This window comes from Chironomus tepperi, unplaced genomic scaffold (assembly GCF_022539635.2).
Source record: "Chironomus tepperi strain 1889 unplaced genomic scaffold, CSIRO-AGI_Ctep_v1 contig_11, whole genome shotgun sequence".
In the NCBI taxonomy this organism is placed as follows: Eukaryota; Metazoa; Arthropoda; class Insecta; order Diptera; family Chironomidae; genus Chironomus; species Chironomus tepperi.
The window spans coordinates 1175127-1199219 of NW_027226133.1; the positions used below are offsets into that span (position 1 = coordinate 1175127).

General features: G+C 30.5%; 2 protein-coding genes across 14 annotated transcripts in view; one reads left to right on the forward strand and one right to left on the reverse strand.

Annotated features, from left to right (window-relative positions):
- The window catches only part of Glut1 (Glucose transporter 1), a 60867-nt gene that overhangs the window by 13217 nt on the left and 23557 nt on the right, over positions 1 to 24093 (forward strand). For 3 of the 13 annotated variants that reach the window (XR_011544181.1, XR_011544182.1, XM_070636969.1), the window contains exons 1-9: positions 9079 to 9286; positions 11382 to 11824; positions 12799 to 12942; positions 14754 to 14888; positions 15612 to 15810; positions 21922 to 21948; positions 22016 to 22154; positions 22277 to 22414; positions 23721 to 23977. Coding sequence is in view for 11 of the 13 variants with exons in the window: in XM_070636969.1 (XP_070493070.1) it covers positions 12831 to 12942; positions 14754 to 14888; positions 15612 to 15810; positions 21922 to 21948; positions 22016 to 22154; positions 22277 to 22414; positions 23721 to 23977 (1007 nt within the window). In the remaining 2 variants the exon portion in view is untranslated. Of the gene's footprint in view, positions 1 to 9075; positions 9287 to 9389; positions 9553 to 11381; positions 11825 to 12798; positions 12943 to 14753; positions 14889 to 15611; positions 15811 to 17646; positions 18034 to 18927; positions 19191 to 21921; positions 21949 to 22015; positions 22155 to 22276; positions 22415 to 23720; positions 23978 to 24093 lie in introns of those variants that run through there. The other 10 variants (XM_070636888.1, XM_070636919.1, XM_070636930.1 and 7 more) reach the window with 8 other exon arrangements.
- LOC139087789 (uncharacterized) lies at positions 1330 to 7809 on the reverse strand. The gene is made up of 8 exons (XM_070636701.1): positions 7462 to 7809; positions 7058 to 7313; positions 5863 to 5942; positions 5614 to 5777; positions 5453 to 5537; positions 4404 to 4513; positions 4074 to 4203; positions 1330 to 1856 (listed from the first exon to the last, which is right to left on the reverse strand). Exons 1-8 carry the CDS (start codon positions 7765 to 7767, stop codon positions 1368 to 1370), a joined length of 1620 nt encoding a protein of 539 aa, XP_070492802.1. The 5' UTR covers positions 7768 to 7809; the 3' UTR covers positions 1330 to 1367.

The window sequence follows — 24093 nt, forward strand, 5'->3', positions numbered from 1 at the left end:
CTCTCATGTCTCTCTTGCTCACTTTCTTCTTCTCACTCGCCTATATTTTTGCACAAATTATATATGCATTGCCATATCATCAACATCGTCACTTAGATGTGAGGGAAAGGAAAGATGAGACAACATTCATATACACAAAAAATAAGTTGTGTCATGTTTAATTTTTATCTTCAACATCAACAGACATACAGATATTTGTATATTGCTCACAGGAACAGAAATCATCATGAAAATGAAAAATTTCTACTTTTTTTGCTGTACAAATAAGAGGAAGAATTTAAAAATTTGCCACATAATTTAAATGTTTCATACAAAACATTATTATTTTTATTAGTGCTGTTTGTTGTTGTTGTGAAAAAATAAAAAGTTTGCCGGAAAAATTATGTCATTATAATGATAATGAGAAAATAAGTCATAAAAAAAGGAAAACATAAGGAATAAAAATAGGGAAGAGAAAAATAAAAACTCATTTGACATTAATTGAAGGAAACATCTTGGAGGCACAAAAAGAGGTTTTTATTTTGCATGACGAGAGTGTAATGGAGGGTTGAAGATTTCGGGAGCTCTTGGGATGTTCATTTGAGCTTTTTGTGAATGCTCAGCAAATTAAAATGGTGGATAAACAAAGAAATTGACAATTTTTGATCGAAAATATGAGAATGATGCAAATTGTTTGAAAAGATGCGAAATTAAATAACTAAAAGATCCAAATCTTGCAAAATTTGATGCGAAAATCAGCAAAAATGTAGAATTCTGAGTAAAAAGAAGCAAATTTTACATAATAAGATGCAAAAATATCTGAAATTATTTTTAAAAAGATGCAAAATTGATCAAAAAAGATGCAAAGAATAAATGAGAGAGATTCAAATCATTACAAGCATAAACCTAACTATTTAAATGCAAAAAAACCAGAAAGCTCTTAAAATCTCCAAAAGATCCAAAATCGCATCACAAATCCACTTCAATCATTAATTTTACAACATTAAAAATCGATCCAAAAATCCACCATAAAAACTCAAAATCCTCAATCATCAACCTTTCATTTATTGACTTTGAAACAAAATCATTAAAAACGGAAGTCTTCAAAAAATATCACAAAAAAAAATCCCCTAAAACAAAATAAATAATGGTTAATAGATGGCGGAAAGAATGAAATAAATTCTTTTTTATTTCAAATCATTTTGCACCATCTTTCCGGCTTTTCATCCGTTGTCATAATTATATCTCGCGGCTTTATTGATTTTTTTCTTTTCTTTTCTTCAACTTCCACTTCAACTCACACCGCACATCAACGTCGTCTCAGAGCAAAAAAAAGGATACATTTCCTTTACATATTCTAAAGTTAAGCCTTGACAAAATTTCTACAATCAAATGTTCTTGCTCATCATCTCAGCAATTGAGGCATCTGTAATATTATTTTGCTCTTCATCGCAATCATCATGTTCTGCCATTGAATTGTCATTATCCTTTATATCATCGATTTTAATACTAAATTTGTCATCGTAGCATTCTCTCATCATCTTAGACATTTTCTCTTTTTCATTCAATTTAATCGATGATTTGATTGATTTTGTTGAAATTTTATCAGAAATTGACGCATCCGATTTATCGTATATTGATGATGCTGTCGATGATAACAACGATGATGATGATAATGCAAAATGTTTTGATTCCTCAAACATTTTATTATTCTTTTTTAGTTGATGGCATTGTTGTGCCATTGATTCATTATCATGATCATCGGCTGTTGTCAAAACATTTTTAAGTGCTTGAATTTCCCTCCACACTTCATTCTTTATTTGACCTAATTCACATCCTATTTGTTTTGTTTGTGATGCGTGAGACTTGATAAGATGCTTGATTTGTTTTTGAAAGATGAGATGAGACGTGAAGCATATACATTAAAGATGAGGATGGAGAAGAGAGGAAGATAGAAAAAAAAAATTATAAGATTTATGATGATACATTAGGAAATTTGATATAGATAATAATCAAGAATTTTCTCTGCAAGAAGCAAAATCGATCATAAATTAATTTTTTCATTCTATATAGCCATAACATAACAATTTTATATGTGTATGAATGCATGTAGCCTAGAGTAAAGGTTCTCATGTCTCGCAATTTTCTTTTTTTTTATGGAATATTTAAGGAACGGGAATTGAATTCATTTTTATTTTAGTAGAGTTCTGCGCAATGTATGGAATTTCCTGCTCAATACAAAAAAAACACATCGAGTGGCGTGAGTTTCGTACGAAATGTATGTATGATTATGCAATGACCGTGTGAATTATACGACTATTGAGCTAAATGTAAAAGCATTTTGTATATTTTTTTACACCATTTTTATTCATTTAAATCCCCAAAAAAAAAAAGTTCAGGCCCTACGCTTAATGACAACAATATTGCTCAATCTATTTGCCACAGCGTGCTATATTTTCTCGAAAATATATATTTTTTTACGGCGTAGATTGCTTTCATGATTTTGAGGATATGTGAGTGCATGTGTTGTGGAACCTGCTGGTTGAAGTGAAAGAATAATTTATCAAGATAATATTCGGATATGTGAAGAAGATGACTGGAAATTGAGTGGTTTAAGAGCTTTACTGTAAATGTTTGAAGAGTTTTGATTTTTAGGCCCTTTTTTGTGGATGTCTATAGGATTGAGATTTTGCTTTGTTGGTCTTAAGATTGGTACTTAATTTACTATTGAGTGTTTAATGGAATTCTTAACGTTTGAAAATTAATTATGGAATTTTGGTCTTAATTAAGCAAGGGAAAGAGTGGCATCGGCAATAGTCAGGTTGGCTAAAAAGTCGGGCAATCGACTCTAAGGTCTCGGGATAGCTGTTCTAGTCAAACCAACTTTGTTTGTGTATTCGCGACATACAAATTGTAGCTAGGTATTTTACATTGATATACCCTGGGTCATGCAGCGTGCAGAGTTGAGATTTTTTAAGACTCGAACTTCCGATTGATAAGGTTCACCTATATCGATCTCATTCGTCTAGTACATCTAAGCATTACAACATGTGGATGCCTATTTTATCATAAAATATTTACACATGAATATTGATAAGATTGGATTGCAATTATTTAAATGTAAATTTGAAATATCCTCAAAATCTGTTCGATCTGCCTAAAACATCAGCTCATGTCTTCATGACACAATCAGCAACCAAGTGATCACGTGAAAATTAATTGACTATTTTCCAACCCCCAATCCTGTCATCATTAACCATTAAAAAACAAAGACAACTTTTATACATTTTTATCTGATTCGTCAATTACCAGCTTAAATATCGCTTCCTATTCTTCGCTATTTGGGGATTTAATAAGAATAAGAAAGCAAATGATTGATGCATCTTGAAATTAAACTAAACGACGATAATATAAGCTATACATTTAGCAATAAGAGATGCTGTAAGTCACAAATGAAACATTTTTTTATGGAAATTTTCTTTAAATCTTTTGGGGGATATGGAAATAGATAATGTCCTTTTACGTCATGCTGATGTGCGGAAGTTACTGTGAGAATGTTCTTAAAACCGATCATAAAATCGCACAAACTGCTTTTTTATATAGAAATTTTGTGTGAGATGGATGTGAGGGTATGTTAAAGGACGTGGATAGATAAGCCATATTGATACATGTTCAATTCTTATTAATTCATGAAAAATGACGTCTCGCAAGCTCTTCATCATACACGAATGCCATTTTTCAAAACCATAGACACGAAACATGTCAGGAACTTCCGCATATTCAAACTTTATCATTTTACAGGCACTATCTTAGAATGTTAAATAACTCAGGAACTTCTCAAGTAGTAGAGGAAGCGGGAATATGCGAGAAAAAATGTAAAAGTCATAGTCATAAGAATCCATTCATAATGCAGCAATCATTAATCAATCTGAATCTTATTGCGTGACCAAATTTCATATTATATTTACCCTCAATCACCACTCTATATCCATTTCACTCACAAAAACCCATTCAATGTAAACTTTATTCCACTTTGACCTTACTTACTATTATAATAAAAAATAAAATAAGGAGTTAAAAAGCTTTTTACTTACATTCTCAACATGCATTTGCAGGCAATTTTTTGCCGTTTCCGTGCACTTTATTTTCACATCGTCGATTTTCTTCTGAGTTTGTGCCAGTTTCTTGCTCAAGTTGTCAATGAGATTGTGGTTTTTTGTTTCTCTGTGAATGAACAATTTTTCCTTCCTTTATTCTGACTTTTTTTTTCTTTCATTTTTTTAAAAAGTATTGATTTAAAAGTTTTCTTTCCTTCCTTAACATGAAAAGGAGTTTTCCTTCTTCATGTTAAGTTTCTTAGACTTTTATTTTTTGTTCTGTTCTGTTCTCAAAATTCAATTTTATATATATGAACAAATACACACCCAAACATTCCTATTAGGAATTTCATTTCGCCTTTGATTTCTTCCATCTTCAAGTCGATCTGATGGGATATTGAGAGATTTTTATCTTTGATTCCGTTGCTGAAGCTTGTCTGAAATTAGAGATGGGAGGTTCTTTTTTGTGTTTCAAAATGATTTAAAACTTTTATCAATTTCTTGTTTTTAATTCTCAAAAATCCAATCTTTTGATATGGTTTTAACCTCATCCAGTCGAACTTGTGAACTTAAGTGTTAACAGAAGAAGAGGTTTAGAGATTTAAATCGAATTATGGTGATATGATGTAACCCGAGCGACATTAAGTAGACAAGAGGAGTTTTATAGAGGATCAATATGAACTTTTGGGTTCATGGAGCTTCAAAATTGATTCGTCATGAAACTTTGAGTCGCTAAAGTAAGAAATATTTAGGAACTGGATGTTGCTTAGTGTAATTTCGTATTGTGTGAATCTTTTTCATATCGAATACCCAGAATAGCAGTGATTCCGGCATTGTAATGAATCGGACCCCAATCTGAACAGCAGAGTCATGCCGGTCTGACGACGGACTTTTAATTTATTGACCAATTTGTTCTATTTGAGTACACTCTTTGAGATAATTAATATATCCGTCTCTGGAAGGAATCGAACTCAATTTTTCACTAAACAGCCCTTTGTCTTTAGCTACAGATATTCCAAGTGTTGTCCAACTACTTTGGCGCAGGGCTTTTATCACACTGGCATTTTCGCTTAGATATTACTCTTTACCTCAGATTTCACCGTACCTCGACCCGATATTAAGGATCTTAAACTCAAAACCTTAATTCTGTGAATTAAAATTCCTTCAAAACTTGAAAAGCAATAAACAATAAAAGCGTGTAAAAATAACCTCCAACAAAAAAATTTGGCTAACTTTAATTATTTTCAGTTCACAAACTTTAAGCTTTCCCCCCTAAAAAACGAAAATTTCCTAACAACAGACGAGACGGAAACTTGAAGCAAAAAGAAAAGAAATTACTTTCCGCAACAAAAAATATTTCCACTCAAGACCCTTACCTGCATCACATTGATATCATCCCTTAACTTTGTGATTTTTTCGTCGCTTTTCTTCAATTCCATCGTAAAAACATCTTCCATTCGTCTGAAATTGAAGGAGGACACAAAAAATTTCATTAGTTGCGTAAAAAAAAATTATAAAAAGACAAATTTTTTCTTACCTCAAATTAACATCCATTTCAGCTTGCAGCGTAAAATATTTATCTTGAAAATCAACAAATTTTTCCACATCATCACCTTTGAGATCAGTTTGAGTGTCCTTTGATGTATAATTTATGTCATTTGATGATATTTCATTAATTTCCATCATCTGACTTGTCTTCGACTATAAAACACGAAACAATTTTTAAAAGCTTCAGTCTTTTGACTTTTTTTGGAACTAATTTTCTCATAGATAAAATTTATCTTACCTTATTTAATTTACGTTCAAGCATGACATGCTTAATAGCATAATTGATTTCGTTCAATATCTTTGGTATTTGCACGTCGTCTATGTATCAACAGAAAATGGGGGGATGAGGGATGTGTATGATGAGTAGAGAGAAAGTTGGAAAATTAGCTAAAATATGTTTTAATGAGGCGCTTGTTGTGATTTATTGATTGATTAATGAGTTGGTGATGTTCTGAGATGATTTAGTGTGAATGGAGAGGTCGATGCAGACTCGAGGAAAATATTCAGTCGAGTCTGGTCGACTTGACGTTAATATGGAGTCGAGTCGACTTCAGAGTATTGTGGAGTCGAGTCGACTTGATGCTAATAAGCAGTCGAGTCGACTAGATGCTAAAATAGAGTATTGTCAAATTAATGATAATAAGCAGTCGAGTCGACTTGACGCTAATATTGAGTTTGGTCGACTTTAGTCAGCTTATCCATACAAAATTTGAATCGATTTCGAGCTCTAGTTGACAATTTAAATCTTAGACACAATAAGTCACCTTAATTTGTGTCTGAGAATTTGAAATGCTTTTTTTACATGCTCTATGACTAATATTTAGGGTTTGTGACTAATATGTAAATGCATTAAACAGTATTTTGTCACGACAGTAACTATTTAGCAATAAATTTCACGTGTTTCGTCTATAAACCTTGAATGTAATTTTAAGTTTGTAAGTCATAAATCTTGTTAAATACTTGAAAATTAAGAATGGGATTTTTAGAGTCAGGAGGTACTTGGATTGCCGATCAGAGGAGTATTCAGAGAGGCATTTGGGGATAAAAATAGAAAAAATCTTCAACTTTTTCGTGGTTTTTCAAGATTTTTGTGAAAAAAATCCCAAATTCTCCCCCAAATTTTTGCGATTCTCATAAAATTTGCTCCCTTACCCTTCCTGACTTTGCCCCAAGTGCCGGTTGCCTAAGCTAGCACCTTAACCCATCTACGAACCAAGTCTACATACTCAATATCCTAAATAATGCTAAAACTCCTAATAAATCTCTATACACCCAACCTAACATAACCATCACTTTCCATTACACACAATAGACCAAACTGTCCTGACAACTCTCTCTAATTAGTCGAACAAAAAAAAAACTGTTAATAAAAGTCCTTCTCACTTTAACAACAATAATCAATAAATCATTGAATAAAGTAACAATTATTTCACCTTCCGCAACATAATCCTTTAATTTTGTTTTCAGTTCCATAATGAGAAACTGTAGGAGCTTAATTGGACTGACTGGTGATGGCATTACGCTTCCATTATAATTGATTTTAGTCATGACACTTTCTGCCATTGACATGACCGTATTATTGTAAGAATTTAACGTACAAAGACTCTCCGTTTGATATAAGCCATTATTTGTTTTTAAATGTTCGTCGTCATTTGGATGGTGTTGTTGATGATGATGATTTAGCAAATCCTGGATGAGACATGGAGTTTGGGGTGGGTGGTTGGTTAAAAAGAGCAGAAAATTATGACAAACGGGGAAATTTTTTTATTTTTTTGAGAGAAAAACTGTCTCCGTTTAAATCGGAGCAATTTTGTGGATAGAAAGGAATGAAAATTACCATTTTGTTGGTCATTTTGTCGCCAAAATTGTTTAGAGTCGTTGTTGTTGTTGACATCGTTGCTTTACTACTATTTTGAAGATTTTTTAATGGCTTTGCAGACATTTTTCGATAATTTTCATTTTTCGCATTAGCAGTGACTCTTTTGTTATCATTAAATGGTCGATGATCCTTTTGTATTTTTGGCTTCATTATTTTCAAACTTTGTATTTCAGTCTTTAAATTCTTCATGTCGTCAGCATGCTCCTTTATATGCTTTTCAATCTTTCGCTCTAGTGCTTCTGCTGTTCGAGTTTGTGTTCCCATTTCCGCTTCAATTGATTTCTTTTGAGAAAAATTAGTACAATAAGAACTTGAGAATGGAATGAGATAAATTTTTCAAAATAGACAAAAATAAATAATTTATTGAAAAGGTTGCTATGATTAAGATATAACAAATTGTTTTAAATAATTCATTCATGTGTAATTAATTAAAATGAGCACATAAACATGCTTTATGCAAACTTTAGTCCTAGAATGAGAGAAACTGAAAAAAATAACAAAAAATCTAGGATAAAAAGCACACACTGTAGATATAAAATTGCATCATGACACCAAACCTGCCCTCTTTCTTGTGTCTTCATCTCTATACAGTTTTTTTGTTCCTGTACATTCCTCGAGGCATTTCACACAAGCAAAAACACAGCACAATCTGCTCTCGTCTCACGTTTTTTTATCGCATATCTGCAGTGTAAATGCATTTCATTCTGTTTCGGTTTGACTTTGTATCAACTGACAACTCGTAAATTATGCGATTTAATTAAAAATTGTATATTCTTTTATTTGTGAATTGCATGATACTGAGTTGAGTCGATTGAGAGCCAATAAAATTATTACAAAATAATATTTGCGACGGAGAATGATTGCGATTATAATTTTTATTGCTCAATGTTGAGTAACGCTGACAGATAATGACATGTTCTTTAGCTTTCGAGGCTGTAAAAAGAGGCTTTTTTGTGGTGGTTTGTCCGTTAATTACTAACAGGCAATTATATACTCAATTAAGTAAATGAGCGTGCTCACGAATATATTTAATCAAGGTCAAGTGAGTATTCTTATGAGCGTGCTTTGTCTGGTAGGGTAATTTTGAATTATACTCGTAAAATCAACTGAAAAATTTTCTGAAAAATTCAAATTTTTTAAAAACCGTTTTAATTTATTTTTTAAAAAAGAAAATTCAAAATTCAAAAATTAAAGTTTGATTTTACAAAGAACTTTATGTTAATTAACAAATATCCCCAGCAGCACAATGAAGCGATTTGAAATTTTTGCTGCATAAATGGGTTTAAATCTCGCGATACTTCGTCGCTAGGGCAACTTTGAGTTTTATTATTAATACTGCTACGTAGCGGTACCCTAGCGATCATGTTATGCAAAGATCTACATCTTAATTAAAATCCACAACTACTCAAACATACAATTTACTAAACAACGACTTAAAAATTCCAATCTCTCATCAAACGAAACAAAATTCGCTCCAAAGTCCATCGACCTCCATCAACTCCACAACTTGCTTTTTATTTTTATTTTTTTCAGTTCTCGACTCCGGTCATTCATTAGTATCTGTGTAAGCTGTTGTAAGCACTTGACATTCGTGATAAACTCTTGAATGTAAATTTTATACAGTTTTAATATCATCATAACGTGATTTAATTCGCACGATGAACTTATCAGTAATGCTTAAAGAATAATAATTTTTAAAAAGTATAAAAAATTGTTGCAAAGATTTTTATCTGAAGAATTTCTTTTATTATTGTGTAGTTTTTTGTTTTGTATACGACACAAGGTAAATAACAATCGAGTGAAAAAGAGAGAGAATAAAAAACCAGTTTTTATAGAAAGATTGTAGTTCATTCGTGTGTAAACTTCATTTAACATCGAACAATATCGTTCGTCAATGTATTTTTTTTCTCAATAAATTATTTTGAAAAGCATGTTCTGCTTGATGAATTTCAATTGAACAACATACACAAAAAAAAATGAGAATTTCTCTAGGGTTGAAAACTTTACACTTTTATGATAGTTTACTGAGTGGTGTGAGAATGAGAGCTGGTTAGTTAATTGACATTGTGTTGATAGTCGAAGCTTATTTTTAAAAAAATAACAAAAGAGAAATTGAAAGTGGAAATGAGAGTTGTTTTTGGTTAAAAATGTGACTTGTAATGTGCTTCGTTGATAATTGCATAGTTGAGTTTTGTGGATGTCGACATTAGAACTAAGTAAATACCAAGCTAGCATTTAAAATAATAATTAAGTACTTGTCAAAAATTCGTGCTTCCTGACAGAACAATGAGTGGCATTCATAGAACTCAGAATCAGAATTTCATATTAATTTTCTGGGAAAACACATTACGCAAGTTAGTCATTTATCTACAATTCTAATTGTGTCTAATTTGATACTAATTAAACTTCATCGTGCGCGACGCATTAAATTACATGCAAATTTGGTACTAATTTGATGTGTCATCATAGTTTAGTAGACATATCTAAGTAACACATTAGTGTACATAGTGTCGTGCAGCGTTGGCCAAACTGTTTTCCGCAGCAAACTTGTTAGGTAATATTGTTTGTTATACTCAGATTAAGAATACATTTGATATGGCATCAAATCTTTCTAGATATATCTAAGGCACGCTCGTGGACAGAGCTTGAAGTCGACTTTTCCAAATTTTTATGAAGTCGAGTCTTTTCCATACAAAATTCAAGTCGACTTCGACCTCTTCTCGTAAGACACCAAATATTGTCGGAAATACTATGAACCGCATGTTCAGCTTCAATTGTGGCTTACCACCAAGTTGTTCCGTGACACAAAAAAGTTTAGGCAGTATTGATTTAGTATTTTGCTGAGCATACATTGTAGAATTATCACTACTCTAATTGCTTATCATGTCGTCAAAATCATGTAGAATCATTGATATTAACTAGTATTGCAGCTGTCGGCATAGTAGATACTCTCACAAAAATGCTGATTTGCTTTTATTTCAACTAAAATTGATTAACTGAAATAGACTCATAAATTTGGAAATTTAACATAAATGAGAATGACTGTCCGCATCAACGACGCAATGAGAACTAGATTTTTGACATATTGGCGCACGAACAGGGTGAATAGCTTCAGTAACTACTTCTTTAAGAGGGGCTTCTGTAAAATAGCAATTTCCACATTAAACTTAATAGGGCTTTAACATGGTGAAATACTAATTTGAGCTTTTACAAGAAAAGCTTCTAAAAGTTCCAAAATTCTCAAAAAGTTTCCAATTCCAAACTCACAAAACTCCCAAAAAAAAGAAAACATTTTTTTTCACAAAATTCATAATCCACAAAAGCAGAACAAACAATGCACACCGAAAAAAAAGAAAAAAGTTCACAGCACTAGAAAATTTTTATGCAGCTTTTTTTTTATTTTGTTCTCACATTTTATGCTATATGTCTCTGTACTAGTCGATTGCTCAATCTTGTTCACATAAATTTTCTCATGTTCTCATGTGAATGTTTGCATTACAAACGAATACATTTAAATTTATGGCAAGCAAATTGAGATGAAAGAGAGAAAGAAAGCGAAGAACTGCATAACATTGTCGAATTGACAAAAAAAAAAAACTTGAAATGACGAATGATGAAAATCCATTTTAATGCTGTTATGCTTGAAATGAGAGAAGAAAAGTTGAAAATGAAAGAAAGACGAAAGCTTTTGCTTTTGCATAATTAATGAAGTGATGTTTGACTTGGAACGGAATATTCACTTTGAGCTAAATTTTGTGCTATTTCATGTTAGTCATGCAAAAAGCTCACAAACATGGAAAAATTTCATTTGAAGATGATGATAACCGCATGTAAACTTTACCATTTTATTTACATTTCTCTTCTTTTTCTTTTTGCAGATAAAGAACAAAAACCGACAAGATAAATAGACATAAAAAAAAATGAAATGATTCAATGACATTAAACAGACTAGATAGTGATAAGTGATTTAAGTAATTTTTTTCTTTTTTTTTTTTTGAATGAAGTAAAGACATTTTTTTTATAAATATTAGTGATTCAAATTACGTGAATAGCTGTTAACATAAAAAATATTATTTCAATTTTTGTGGGTGACAAGATAACAAGCAAGACAAGACAAGAAAAGAGATTATTACATAAAATTCCTTTTTGTGATTGCAATTGTGAAGATAACAGACAGGAGAAAATTAAATTAAATTAAAATTAATAAGAAAACAAAGAAAGCATAGATATAAAAAAGTGTGTTCAAGCAAAATAGAAGTGCGGAGCAAATTTTGATTCTTCTCAAGTGGTGTGGAACGAAATGGCTGCTCTGGGTATTGAGGTAAGTCTTTGTCTTTTTTTTTATTTGACATTCTTGTTATTTTATATATGAGTGGAAGTATGTTACGGATCCTTGGATGAATTTTCGGCAGATTTCTTTGGTTACTTGACGATGTTATTAATAATGAAGTCTAGATTCATTTACATTAATGAAAATTGGGTAAACTTTATGTTTCTCAGCGGTTGCGTGAACTAGATGCAGATTTAATGATCTAGATGCAGCTTATCTATAGAGTGGCACTTCACAGTCGATTGTCTTAAATTTTGGATAATTCGGCATGATTTTTTAAAATTCTTGAATTTGCAAAAACGAAGTCGACTCGAATTTTGTTGAGACTTGATTTAGTCTCGCCACGTGGAGTTCAGAGCTTCATGTAGCTTGTTGTCTATTTAATATCATTTAAGAGTCTAGTCACTAATTAAATCAGCTATTCAGAGAAAATACATGCTTAATAATAATATTTTTCAATGAACTTTAATAAAACAGACGCTGTATCTACAATAATAAAATGATTCAAGGTTTTATTTTAACAAGAAAATCTTTTGTGTGGGTTGGGAAAAATAAGTAAGAAATAACCTTGAAAAATCCATTTCAATTTTCAATATTTTGAAGATCCTTTTCTATGATAAAATATTCATCTAAGAAATAAGATTTCTGAGATTAAATTGAATAAAACACAATTCGTCATCTTGAGAGACATGAAAGATTATAAAATCAGTACAAAGATTAAAAATCTGCCGAAATTTTTCCAAGAAATACTGCTGAACGAAGTTATTAAAATATTCAATATTCATTCATTTTATATTGACCATTTGAGAGATGTAAATTTCCATAAGATTTACAGCTTAAAGCTTTCAAAATTCATGTTCTCATTCTCTCTTTTTTAATTTAAATTTTTTATCACTCCTCCGTCGCTTTTTCCGTTTCCTACGCGCATATTGTTGAAAAATATAATAATAAATGAACAATTATAGCAAGCGAAAGTACGGCAACAAATGAGCCACCGATGACCTCTCCTTCGTCTTCAAATTCAAACGGCTTAGAGCCTCAACTACCTCCTTTATTACCACCATTACGTTCGACTCAACACATTTTACAAACTTTAGCAGTGTTTCCAGGTGCTTAAAAAGAAAAAAATCATTTTTGTGTGCTTTTTTGCAAGACCAGAAAAATACTTTTTTTTAAAGCACGTGTGTTAGATTTTTAGGAACTTCAAAAAAACTTTTTGGTTTTACTTAAAAATTGATTTTTAATTAATACACTGATGTTGCGTAGTAGCTTGTTGTTCTGTCGTAAATTTTTCTTCACGATAAAATTTTTATGTCCTTTTTATTTTATTTTGAATATTTTTCTATTTTCTAAATTATTCTGATATTGGCTAGAGATTAGGTGTAGATTTATGCTGTAAACTGATGCTTGCTTATGATTTTTTATGACTGTTGATGAAAAGGCACAACAGTTTGGGACATTATGAGTGTAATTTATATTTTATTAGTAGATTTTAATGAAAAATCAATGAAAATTTGTGTTTTAAATTTGTTTTGAATATTATTTTGTTTGGGGTTCATGTAGGGATATATATTCTTGAAACTGATGTTTACTTGGAGTTTAGATGATTTCTAAGGAGGTATAAAGTGTCTTGCAGATTCAAATCTGCTCCCAAACCTACTTCTTAATCTGAAATTCCATGTCCATGTCTGCTCTCTTATTCATAGTTGTATTTTACTTCATTAATAATTTTAACTTCATCAACTTCCGTATCGTGCATTAAAATACAAACATAGCTTTGGATTAAGTCAGTGCTACTCTTATGTTAGCAACCAAAATCATTAACATTTCTTAGACGCTAAAAATCAATTAGTACATTTTAGCTAGTATTCGCTTAGTATAATACCCTTATTAATATTATGTACATATTGATCCATTTAGTGCGTCTGATAACAAATCATATTCCTCCATTTATACTTCATTAAATGACTATATATGACAAATTGCCAGAAAATATAAAAAATATTTCAACAAACCAATCCCTCTGATTTCACCCCTTTTAATTACATTTTAAATAAATTTATTGATATGATAATATCCGTGACCACTGCAATGCATTGCAGACTAAATATCCCTAATTAATCCTGAAAAAGCTTGTACAAGTTTCTACCTTACATATTCATAAATTGTTCCAAAAAGGAACTGCAATAAAAATTATTAATTCAATCCACTCACCATTAAAATTTTCCCCAAAATTCCCATAAAAATGCATAAAAACAATTTTAATTTAATGACAATGCTTGGTTCCTCTTTTCTCTCAATTAAACATGAGGCCACAAGATTTATGTAAAATGTCTTTAAATTATGCACAAAAATTGAAGTTTTCCAGACAATATTTTTCATGAAAATTTGTTCCATGAACTTTTATACTTAAGAAGCATTCATGATAATTAATAATTCAACAGTTTCTCCTTTAAGGTTATGTTTTTTTGTGTTGCTTATTCATTCTTAGGAAAGGAAATGTGAATAAATTTCATGGAATTATTATAAGTTTATTAAAAATTCTCTTCATGCGGAGCATAAACTTTCCATGGAAATTTACTCCATTTTAGTTGTTCAGCATAAAGTTTTGAATATAATTCAATGAACTCAACTTATTGTGTGTGTTTTTGTACATTAGTGTTAAGGTTCTGTACAGCATTAATCACAATATGCATTTGTAATTTATAATTTTAATTCTAATTTAAATGCAAACATTTATGTTAATTATTATTTCTTACTTTACTTTCCATAAGTACATTGTCCTGATTACATTGTTGTTAATAGTTTATGTAGATTTATTAGAATGCATTGACTTTGTTATGCTCACACAGATATTCATTAGAATACGTGAAGAAAAATTAACAATTTTAATACATATAAAAAAATGTTGTATTTATAGTCGTGTCGGGATTAAAAGAGGAATCAACGTATGATTATGTTTTCGGAGGGCCAATACCTCATCGGTCGGCTGTATCACATTCAACACTTAAGCTGACGTCACCTCCGGTTAGGTTGCGTCCTGATAGTAGACTTTGTAAGATCTAACAAATATTTTTAATTAACACTTTTCTTTTTACAGGTGTAATGAGCATGCAGCATATGGTTCTAAATACTAAACTATCAAATTTTCAATTTTCGAAAGTTAAATTGTTAAATTTCGAAAATTAAATGAGAATATCATATTCTTTAAATTCAAAAGATAATTTCGAATGTTAAGTTTTAAATTGCTAAACTTTTAAAGTTAAATTTTAGAATTTCGAAAATGAAATTTTTGAATTTCGAAAGTGAAATTTGCAATTTTCGATGTTCGAAAGTTAAATTTTCAAATTTCGAAAATCAAGTTTTTCGAAACTAAATCCTTGAACCACAGTTGTCAGACAAATGTGTTTATTACAAATTCAGTAAACGACAACTCTACCTCATAATATATCAAAACTCAAATCAATTTTCGAAAATCACCCATGCTATGCTCATTACTCCTGAAAAATATCATTATTGGTTTTTCTGTGTACGGAGTAGTGGAAGTTGATTGAATTTTTCTGATTGAACTATATAAAAGCTCAAATCAGATGGAAATAATGAGACAAATCAGCACATTTTCATGAACAGCAATCAGTGCCTTATTCAATCAACTACCACAACTCCCCTCAACTAAATTGTATACCCAAAACTATTTCTATAATTTTTCCATGCTCATAACTAACAACTAATATTATTTTGTTAATGTCCGTCCCTCCCCCTTAAAAATAATGTAAAGATACGCAACAAAGGTTTGGTGGAAGTTTAGACGATGGGAGAACATCATCATCACATTCGCATTTTCATTACCAAACACCGCGACGTTCTCCAGGAAATTCATTGAAAAGTAGACGAAGCATTAATAGCAGAGGTTCTCGATCGTCATTGAAAAGTAATCTTGATGATGAAGAAAATACATTACGACAGTTACTTAACGAGTGAGTCTCTCGATTATGAACCCAAAATATACGAAGGATATTGATGATAAAAAATGATTCCTTTATTTTATAATTTTATTTTCTCTCGCATTTATTGATTCCTTTATATATTATGAATTCTCCTTCTTCATAACTTTTTTCAGTTTCTTTCATATTTCAAACAAAAAAAAAGTTGAAATCATCCACTCATGTCTGTTATGAGTTTAATAGTTCCACAAAATATTTATTCTACTATTCTTTTATTTATTGTAAATATATATTTCGCCACAAGTCATTGTTCACGTTCGTCTCTTGATATTATTTTCATTATTTTTTTCTCTATCTCTCTCTCTCTCTCTTTCTCTCCTTTTTTATGCTTACAAATACTCGTTATATAGATCTATAGTTCCGTTCATTTTTCTGTATAGAGAGTATAATAACATTTGTCGTAAATTTATTTGCTTTATCATTTTATTTAAAGCTTTTCTACAAACACGACTTATTTTTCATGCTCAATATCGTGAGGGGGCTGCCAATTTTTATTTTTTTGGGGAAAAATCTTCTTGAACAGGAAGAAAAAAAAATGTTTCTTACGAAAAAGAAGATTCAGACACGGCGCGGGTGTGTTTAAATAACGATAAGACTGATATAAATTTAACGCCAAGGGCTTTTAGACTGTAAAATTAGTTTATCGGTAAAAAAAGAAGCTTTTGTAGGAAGTGAGATATTGAAGTTTTTCGCGGAAAATTGGAAGTTGATTTAGATATTGTTTATTGCTACATAAAGTGATGCTGAGTTGGAATTGATTATTGGGAAATTTTTATGTCTGTATGAATGATTTAGGAGGGATTTAAATGAATAATTAGAGTTTTTGATAGGTTGCTTTCATGCTGGGATTAGATTTGAATCATAGAATTTCCCGAAGCACAGTGTATTCGTTAGAGCGTCGCTATATCGCACGTTGATATGATGTCTGTTTTTGGACTCACTTAACTTAATTTAGTCAACTTCAGGTGCGCACTCAGGGGGTTCAGAGGGACCCTGAACCAAAAAATTGCAGGCAATGCTCCTGGTCGGCTTCATTAGAAATTATAGTTAAATAACTTGCTAGAGACCATCTTGTGCGTGACCAGGGGAGCAACCCCACATCCTCCCCCCTGGCTAAGCTCCTGGGTAGTGGACAAACCTTCCATAGATTGCATCATCATGCACAACTCTTACCTGACTATTTTTTCTATCTAAATTTCTAATTTTCCACCTTAAAAGCATAAAAAAGTTATTCTTCAAAATATATTAATATAGAAAATTTTCTACCTTAAAAACAGCATGCATAAAATATATTAAAGAATGCATCCTCAGACGAAAGATCGTAAAAATATTCACTTTATCTTCTGCTTAGAAAATGCAATTGCTATCAAGAATTTTCAATTTTCTTTAAAAAAAATTGAATCACAACGGGATAGAAAGATGCTTTCAAAACCAAAAAATTGGCAAAAGCAGCATCTCTTTTGTGAAAATAAGCATACACAAAAATTATCATCGCAAAAAAGCTTTTTTTTCAAACAAATTCTCAAGTAAATTTATGAAATTTTTTGTTGTTCTCGAAGTTGGCACCCCGCGCTCAATATCTGTAGATACAGTTCATGTGAAGGGAAAGCTTTTGCAGACGAAAGAACAAAAAAACTTATTATTATTATTAATTTCAAAAAAAAAGAAGCTGCAAAACATTTATTTGGATTTTTTTTCTTTTATTTTTCTTTATTTCTTTTTCATCTAGATTTTCATATTGAACCATATTACGAGGAGAAGTTTTACTGATAAAAAGCATTTTTCTCATTTAATATTTTTTTTTTCTTTTTTGTGTTGTTGTTGTGTTTTTCTCGACTCTCATTTTTCCACACTGTGTACTATACTCAAAGTATATATGTATGTACATAATATAATATTATATGAAATATGAGAAAGTTTTTTGATTCCTTTCTTCTCCACACAAGAACAAAAATAATAATAAGAAGTAAAATGAATGAATGAAAAGAATGAACAAAACTTGATTCATAAGTGAGAATAAAGTGAAGAAGATAAAAATAAATAAAATAAAAGGAAAAGATAAAAAAAAAAAATTTCATGTTCCCGGGCGTAGATCACAAAAGAAAAAAAGACGAAACGTGAAAGCTTATAACATTGAAAGTTTCTCAACTGGATAGGTAGAGACAAAGAGAGAGAAGAAGGGGGTCTTTGGTCAAGGTGTGAACACTTGTTAAAAATATTGAAATAAGAGCAAAAATTCATGAATAATCTATTTTGATCTGGTCATACTCTTTTGGATGTCACATCCTAGAAGAATTACCCTTAGCAAAAATTAAGGATTCTCGAGATCTAGACTAAGACTTTTCCGTTTCAGTCTTAAGATTTGTCAAAACTTCAAGAAACCTAGTAAAACTAATTTTGATATTAGAATCCCGAGCAGCACAGCGTGTTCGTTAAAATACATTGCCGTATTACCGGTAAGACGCGAAATTGTGCTGACGGCACCATGACGGCTGATTTCTATCCATTGTTATGGTGAAAATGCAATTCATCGCATAGTCCTTCTCGGAATATCGCGGATACAGAACAAATTGTTGTTTCTGATCAATTTGAATGTTTACTCTTCAAACTATGGCTTTGCTGTAGTCAATAAAATATAAAATTACATTATTAATTAAATCCTTAACTATGACGACCATTTATGAGTGTTTTTAATGCAATCCTTCGTCTAGGAAAAGGAATTTTTCCGGATTTTCGGCAATTTTACCGTCGATTTAAAATACATCAAATGATTTTGTTTTTGAATACTTTAAATAAATTTAGGCAAATTTGTTCCTATAACTATCAGATTCCTGCTAAACAAGGATTCCTACATAAGCAACTTCCTTAAAAAATCATTCAATATTTACTCATAAAATACTCTTAAGAGAATTTCGAAATTCCTCTAAACAACTTTTGCCTCAATTCCCAATTCTTATAAGAATTCTAAATTCACTCAAACTCTCCAAATTCAAATGCAGAAGCTTATCTAGACTTTATTAAGATTATTCATGAATTTTGCGGATCAATGCCAGTGCCATACCTTGATTGAAACAAATAACAATATTTCAGATTATAGATACAGAAAAACAAAAGAAAAGAAAAAATGAAAAGAAGAAATCAGGAACAATTTCTGATGAATTGAAAAAAAAAAAAGCTGAGAAAAGTCATTTATCAGTAAAAAATACAAATTTACTAAAAAAGTAAAGAAAAAAGTTAGAAAAAATCATCGAAAAAGAATTTTTCTCGAAACAAAATTTGTTTTGCATTCATAAAAAACACACATAAACAGTCCATTATATGATGATGATGGATCCTTTTAATCCATATCCAAGGTGATTTTCTTTGTACTTTTTCCATTATTAATTTTTTTTTTCCTTTTGTTTTTTGAACATTTTTTTTCTGTATTTTTCTTCTTCATTCTTTGTTTGTGTTGTATTATAATGTCTAGAAACAAACAAAAAAAAAGCTCATTTGAAACTTGTTTTTTAAGCTAAATCATGGTAAAAATTTTCTTTTCTGTTTTTTTGTTCTTACAATGCTTTTTTATCATCTTGCACTTTCATTCTTTTATGGTTTTCTCGTTGTGCTCTTTTACGTAAAAGAATATTTTATATTTTTTTTTTCTATAAAAAATTGGTTGTTTTAGAAATAAATAAATAAAAAGTTTAATTCCAGAGCTTTGTTGATGCAAGCTTTTAATTAATGATATGGTATTTGGTTTGGAGATAGATGACAAAAACTTTTTGCTCACTTTTTTTTGTTTTGTGGACATTTTAATAAATTATGGCATTTTCGGTGGAATAAATAAGTTTTATTGTTATTCAGGTGCTTGACTTGGGTGATGGAAGCTCCGATAAAGAACTTTTAAAATTTTGTCAAACCTCTTTTATTAATTGAAAATGGAATTTGCCTTCTTTTTGCTTTCGAAAAGAAGCGACTTTCATGTAGTGCCAATAAAAGGACTTTGGTGAACCCTTAACAGCTACTTTGCAGAGCCTTGTTCATTTATGTCGCTCGGGCAGACAACATGGACACAATATTCTTGTTTGTTGGGTGATTAAAGAAATTATAACTCTCTTTGTTGCTAAACTATATCTTTATTGTAAAGTGCTATAAATATGAGAATTGGCACAGGTGTGCAACAAAACGTTTGGCTTAATTTGACCAGTGTTGTCACAAATGGTCAAACACAATGGTTATTATCCTTTTTTCAAGTCATCAAGTTTGTATAGTACATCAGTACACTGTAAACTGTAGTTTACAAGGATAAACTTAAGCTTAAACTAGAATCTACAGTTTATGCACATGAATGATGTCTGGGTACAATAATTTCTATTTGATAGTTTTGAGAATTTAAGCTGCAATGACGGTAAAGATCTATACATTGTTTTATTCGAGAGAGCAGAATATTTAACAGCGTCAAATTGACTTTCTGCCAAGCACTTAAACAACTCCCGATTACTTAATGACGAGTGTATACTTTTTTGCCAATATTTTGCTTACTAACTTACTTCACTGGCTGTGTAGATAAACTGTGATTCATGTCCTCTCTTAGTTGGCTTGTAAGGCTGACCAGTCTCTATTTGGAGCGATAGAGGCTACCCTTTGCTCTGACCGAAAATCGTAGGACACAAATTTGATATTCGTTCGGAACAAGCAATTGGGAAAGAGCCCTTTATTCTGCTCAATCCTAAAATAAAACTTCAATAATTTCTCAAAACAAGAAGTTTAAAATCTGTCAAAAATCAAATTCTTTTTAGAAATTTACCATCAAACTCTTCATTCTATCACTGTCAATTCCACCATTTTTTGAAACGACGCGATAAAAAAAATCCTCAAAAAAATTTGGATTTCAAGAATATAAATGACATCGTTCAATAACTCAGAGATGAATTGTGATAGATGGGATTATGAATCCAAAAGAATAATGGTGTGAATATGACACAATCTAAGCCAACTTGAGATATAGATTTATTATCCACGTTAAAATATTCAAAAAATTTCTACCTAAAATCATGAATATTTAAAAATTTTATCTCCAAAACATAAAGGAGATAAGTTTTTTTTGAAAGAGATGCTTAAAATATCATTGCGGCAAATAAATGTCATGAATATCTATAATAAATCATTTTATGAGAGTATAAAACTTTATCTATTCATAAAACTTTGTTATTGATTAAAAGCGGCAATAAGAATTTTTCTTCAGCATCAATAATGCTCATTGTTTTAATTGTTTTTTATACTTTTTTATCATTATGTATATTTGAATACAATTCTACTGTATTATGAATTATTTAATTATCAATATATTTCTTTTTCTGTTCATACATTATGATGTAAATTATTGTGATGATATATATTGTTCCTGTAATGATCCTGCGGGTAAATTTTGTCAGGTTTTATTTGGAAAGTTTTTAGGATCATAAAAGGTGAAAAGTTAAGAGACTGAGATTTTGTGTATTTTTGAAATGAATTATAGATTTTATAATAATATGCTATAAGCTTTATGTCTGTTCTTGTCATATGAGCAACACTCTATTAAAATGTTGTTTAAACTGTGTTCTGCGGCACGCTGGGGACACGACGTGCCTCAAGATTGTTTTGGAAATGTCATGAACTTTGAGTTCTGGAAAGTACAGTGCCTAAAATATCAAATATGCTTAGAAACCGTTTGACATCATCAAACTTAAACAATAAACAACCTCCTTAATATTAAAACTTTTTTTTATTTCATTTCCAACAATACGTTTTGCACGTCAGAATCTGCGTCAGAACTAAAAATCTCAAAAATTTTCCTTCTCTTTCATTCAAATTAAAAGATTTATGTAAGGTGAAGCCTCTAATTATTTTTAATTTAAATTAACATTTACAACAAAACCATAATTTTTATAGCCTAACATTAACGCATTCAGCAACTTTCCCAAAACATCTGACGAAATTTCCCTAAGGGGTCATAATTATTTCAATAATAATAAAATTTTTCTCATTTAAATTTTTTTCTTCATTTAATTAAAAAATGTCATAATGAAAAAAAATGTGTGTGTTCACATTCAAAAAAAAAAGTTTGCAAAAACAAGTGAGTGTAATGAGGTAAGGAATTTTAATTAACCCAAACTGAGAGTCAAATTTGAAATAATTTTAAACTTTTCATATTCAGTATGAATTTAAACTGTAAACTGGATAACTTGCAACGTGGTGATCAATACATGGAGACATCAGTGGCATTGTGCGAGATTCGCACACAGCTTCAAGAGCTGACAAAGTCAGTTGAAAGCTGCCAAAGTGAAGTGTCTGAGGTAAAAAATTCTAACTTTTTCCTTTTCAAATTTAATTCAATATTTTCTTTCTTTTTTTACTTCTTTATATTCCATCTCTATCGCCGCACTATACAACAATATGGCAATGAATGAAAAAAAAGGTTAAAAGAGATATGGTTGCGATAAAACATGAATTGGATACAGTTCAACAAGTAAAAGAAGAAATTGAGGAGCTTCGTGAATATGTTGACCGCTTGGAAGAGCATACACAAAGAAGAAAGCTTCGTTTATTGGAACAAGTGTGTTGAGTCAAATAAAAAAGCACAAAAAAAGAACTTCCATTTCATTTGTCTTTTATTATTTTATTTTCTTCTTTTTCTTCATATTTTTTTGATTTTTTTATGTATCAATAAAAGTTGTTGGAATTTCTCTTTTTTGTTTCTTTTTTCCGTTTTGTGTGTTGATTTATACTTTATTTTATTTTTATGTAGTTAAACGGTTACGTTTTTTTTGTTCTGTTTAGTGGTTCCAATTTGTGGAATTATTGATTTTTCGCACGTGGGGAAATTTTTGAATTGGTTTTGAGGAGAAATCATTCAATTTTAAGACCCGATTATTGAAATAAATTGGATTTGATTAGATTTGAACCTTCTTATACTATTTCTTGAATAGGAATAGTTGGTTAATCAATCAAAATTCTGACATCAGACCATTCAGAGTAATTCAGACCGGCATGGTTTCGGATTTAAACCGAATTCTACTGCAAATCAGAGTCATGCCGGTCTGGGACTGGAATCTCGATAAAATCTCCGATTTGCTTTTGCTAGGTTAGATTTGTCTAATCTCAATCGATGATATGAAGACACGAACATCAAATTATGAATACTATTGAGTTATTTGTGTTTCAAAACATTTTCTTTGTGACTATATCTTGACAAAGGATGTTCAATTTTGGATATTTATGTAAGAAAATTATCAAATTTTCACAATTTTCTAGAATTTCACTCCTGTAAAGTCAAAAATCATTTATTCCATTCTTTAAAGTCCAGAGCTCGAAGTTGACTCGAATGTTAGATGAAATCTAGTTAACTTGAGTCGACTTTACAATACAAAATTCAAGTCGACATCGAGCTCTGCTTTAAACTGATGTTGAACAATTTAAGAACATTTGACATTATGTTAGTCACTGCACCAACAAAAAACATGTCCCAATTTTCAAGAAAAAATTTAAAATTCTCGATTTGATCTTCACATGTCAACCTTGAAGACAAGCATCTTTTGTACAAAACAGCAACCATCTTATGTTGCTCACGACTCTTCAACAAATTAAAATTTTATTAAATTCAACACTTTTCAACTCTTCATAAATTTTCCATGAAGGAATAACAGAAAATGCTTGAAAAGCTCCCAACGAAACTTTAATAGCATTTCGGAGTCTCTACGTGTACACAATAAATTTTATATTTTTTTTTTTCTTTTATTTTCTATACTTTTATGTAGTTCCGATATACCATATAAATATATAACTTATTTTAGTGCTGTCATTAGGCATTTCAAAAGTGTTAAAAAATGCTCATTTTTATTCTTTGTTTCTTTCTTTCCTAGGGTTTAACCTTCTTCCTTACATATTCGATATTTGCTGCCGTGCTTGGCATGTTACAATTCGGTTACAATACCGGAGTTATAAATGCACCTGAAATAAATATAGAAAATTTTATGAAAGATGTTTATAAAGATCGCTATGGTGAAGATATAAGCGAAGAATTTATTCAACAATTGTATTCAGTGGCTGTGTCGATATTTGCAATTGGTGGTATGCTTGGCGGTTTTAGTGGTGGATGGATGGCAAATCGTTTTGGACGGTATGGATTGTCAATCAATTTATTTCTATATTTTTCATGCTTTATGCTGAAAAAAATAATTTTAATCGATTTTTTTCATTTCCATACTCATCGGAATCACTGCATATTTTATTGAT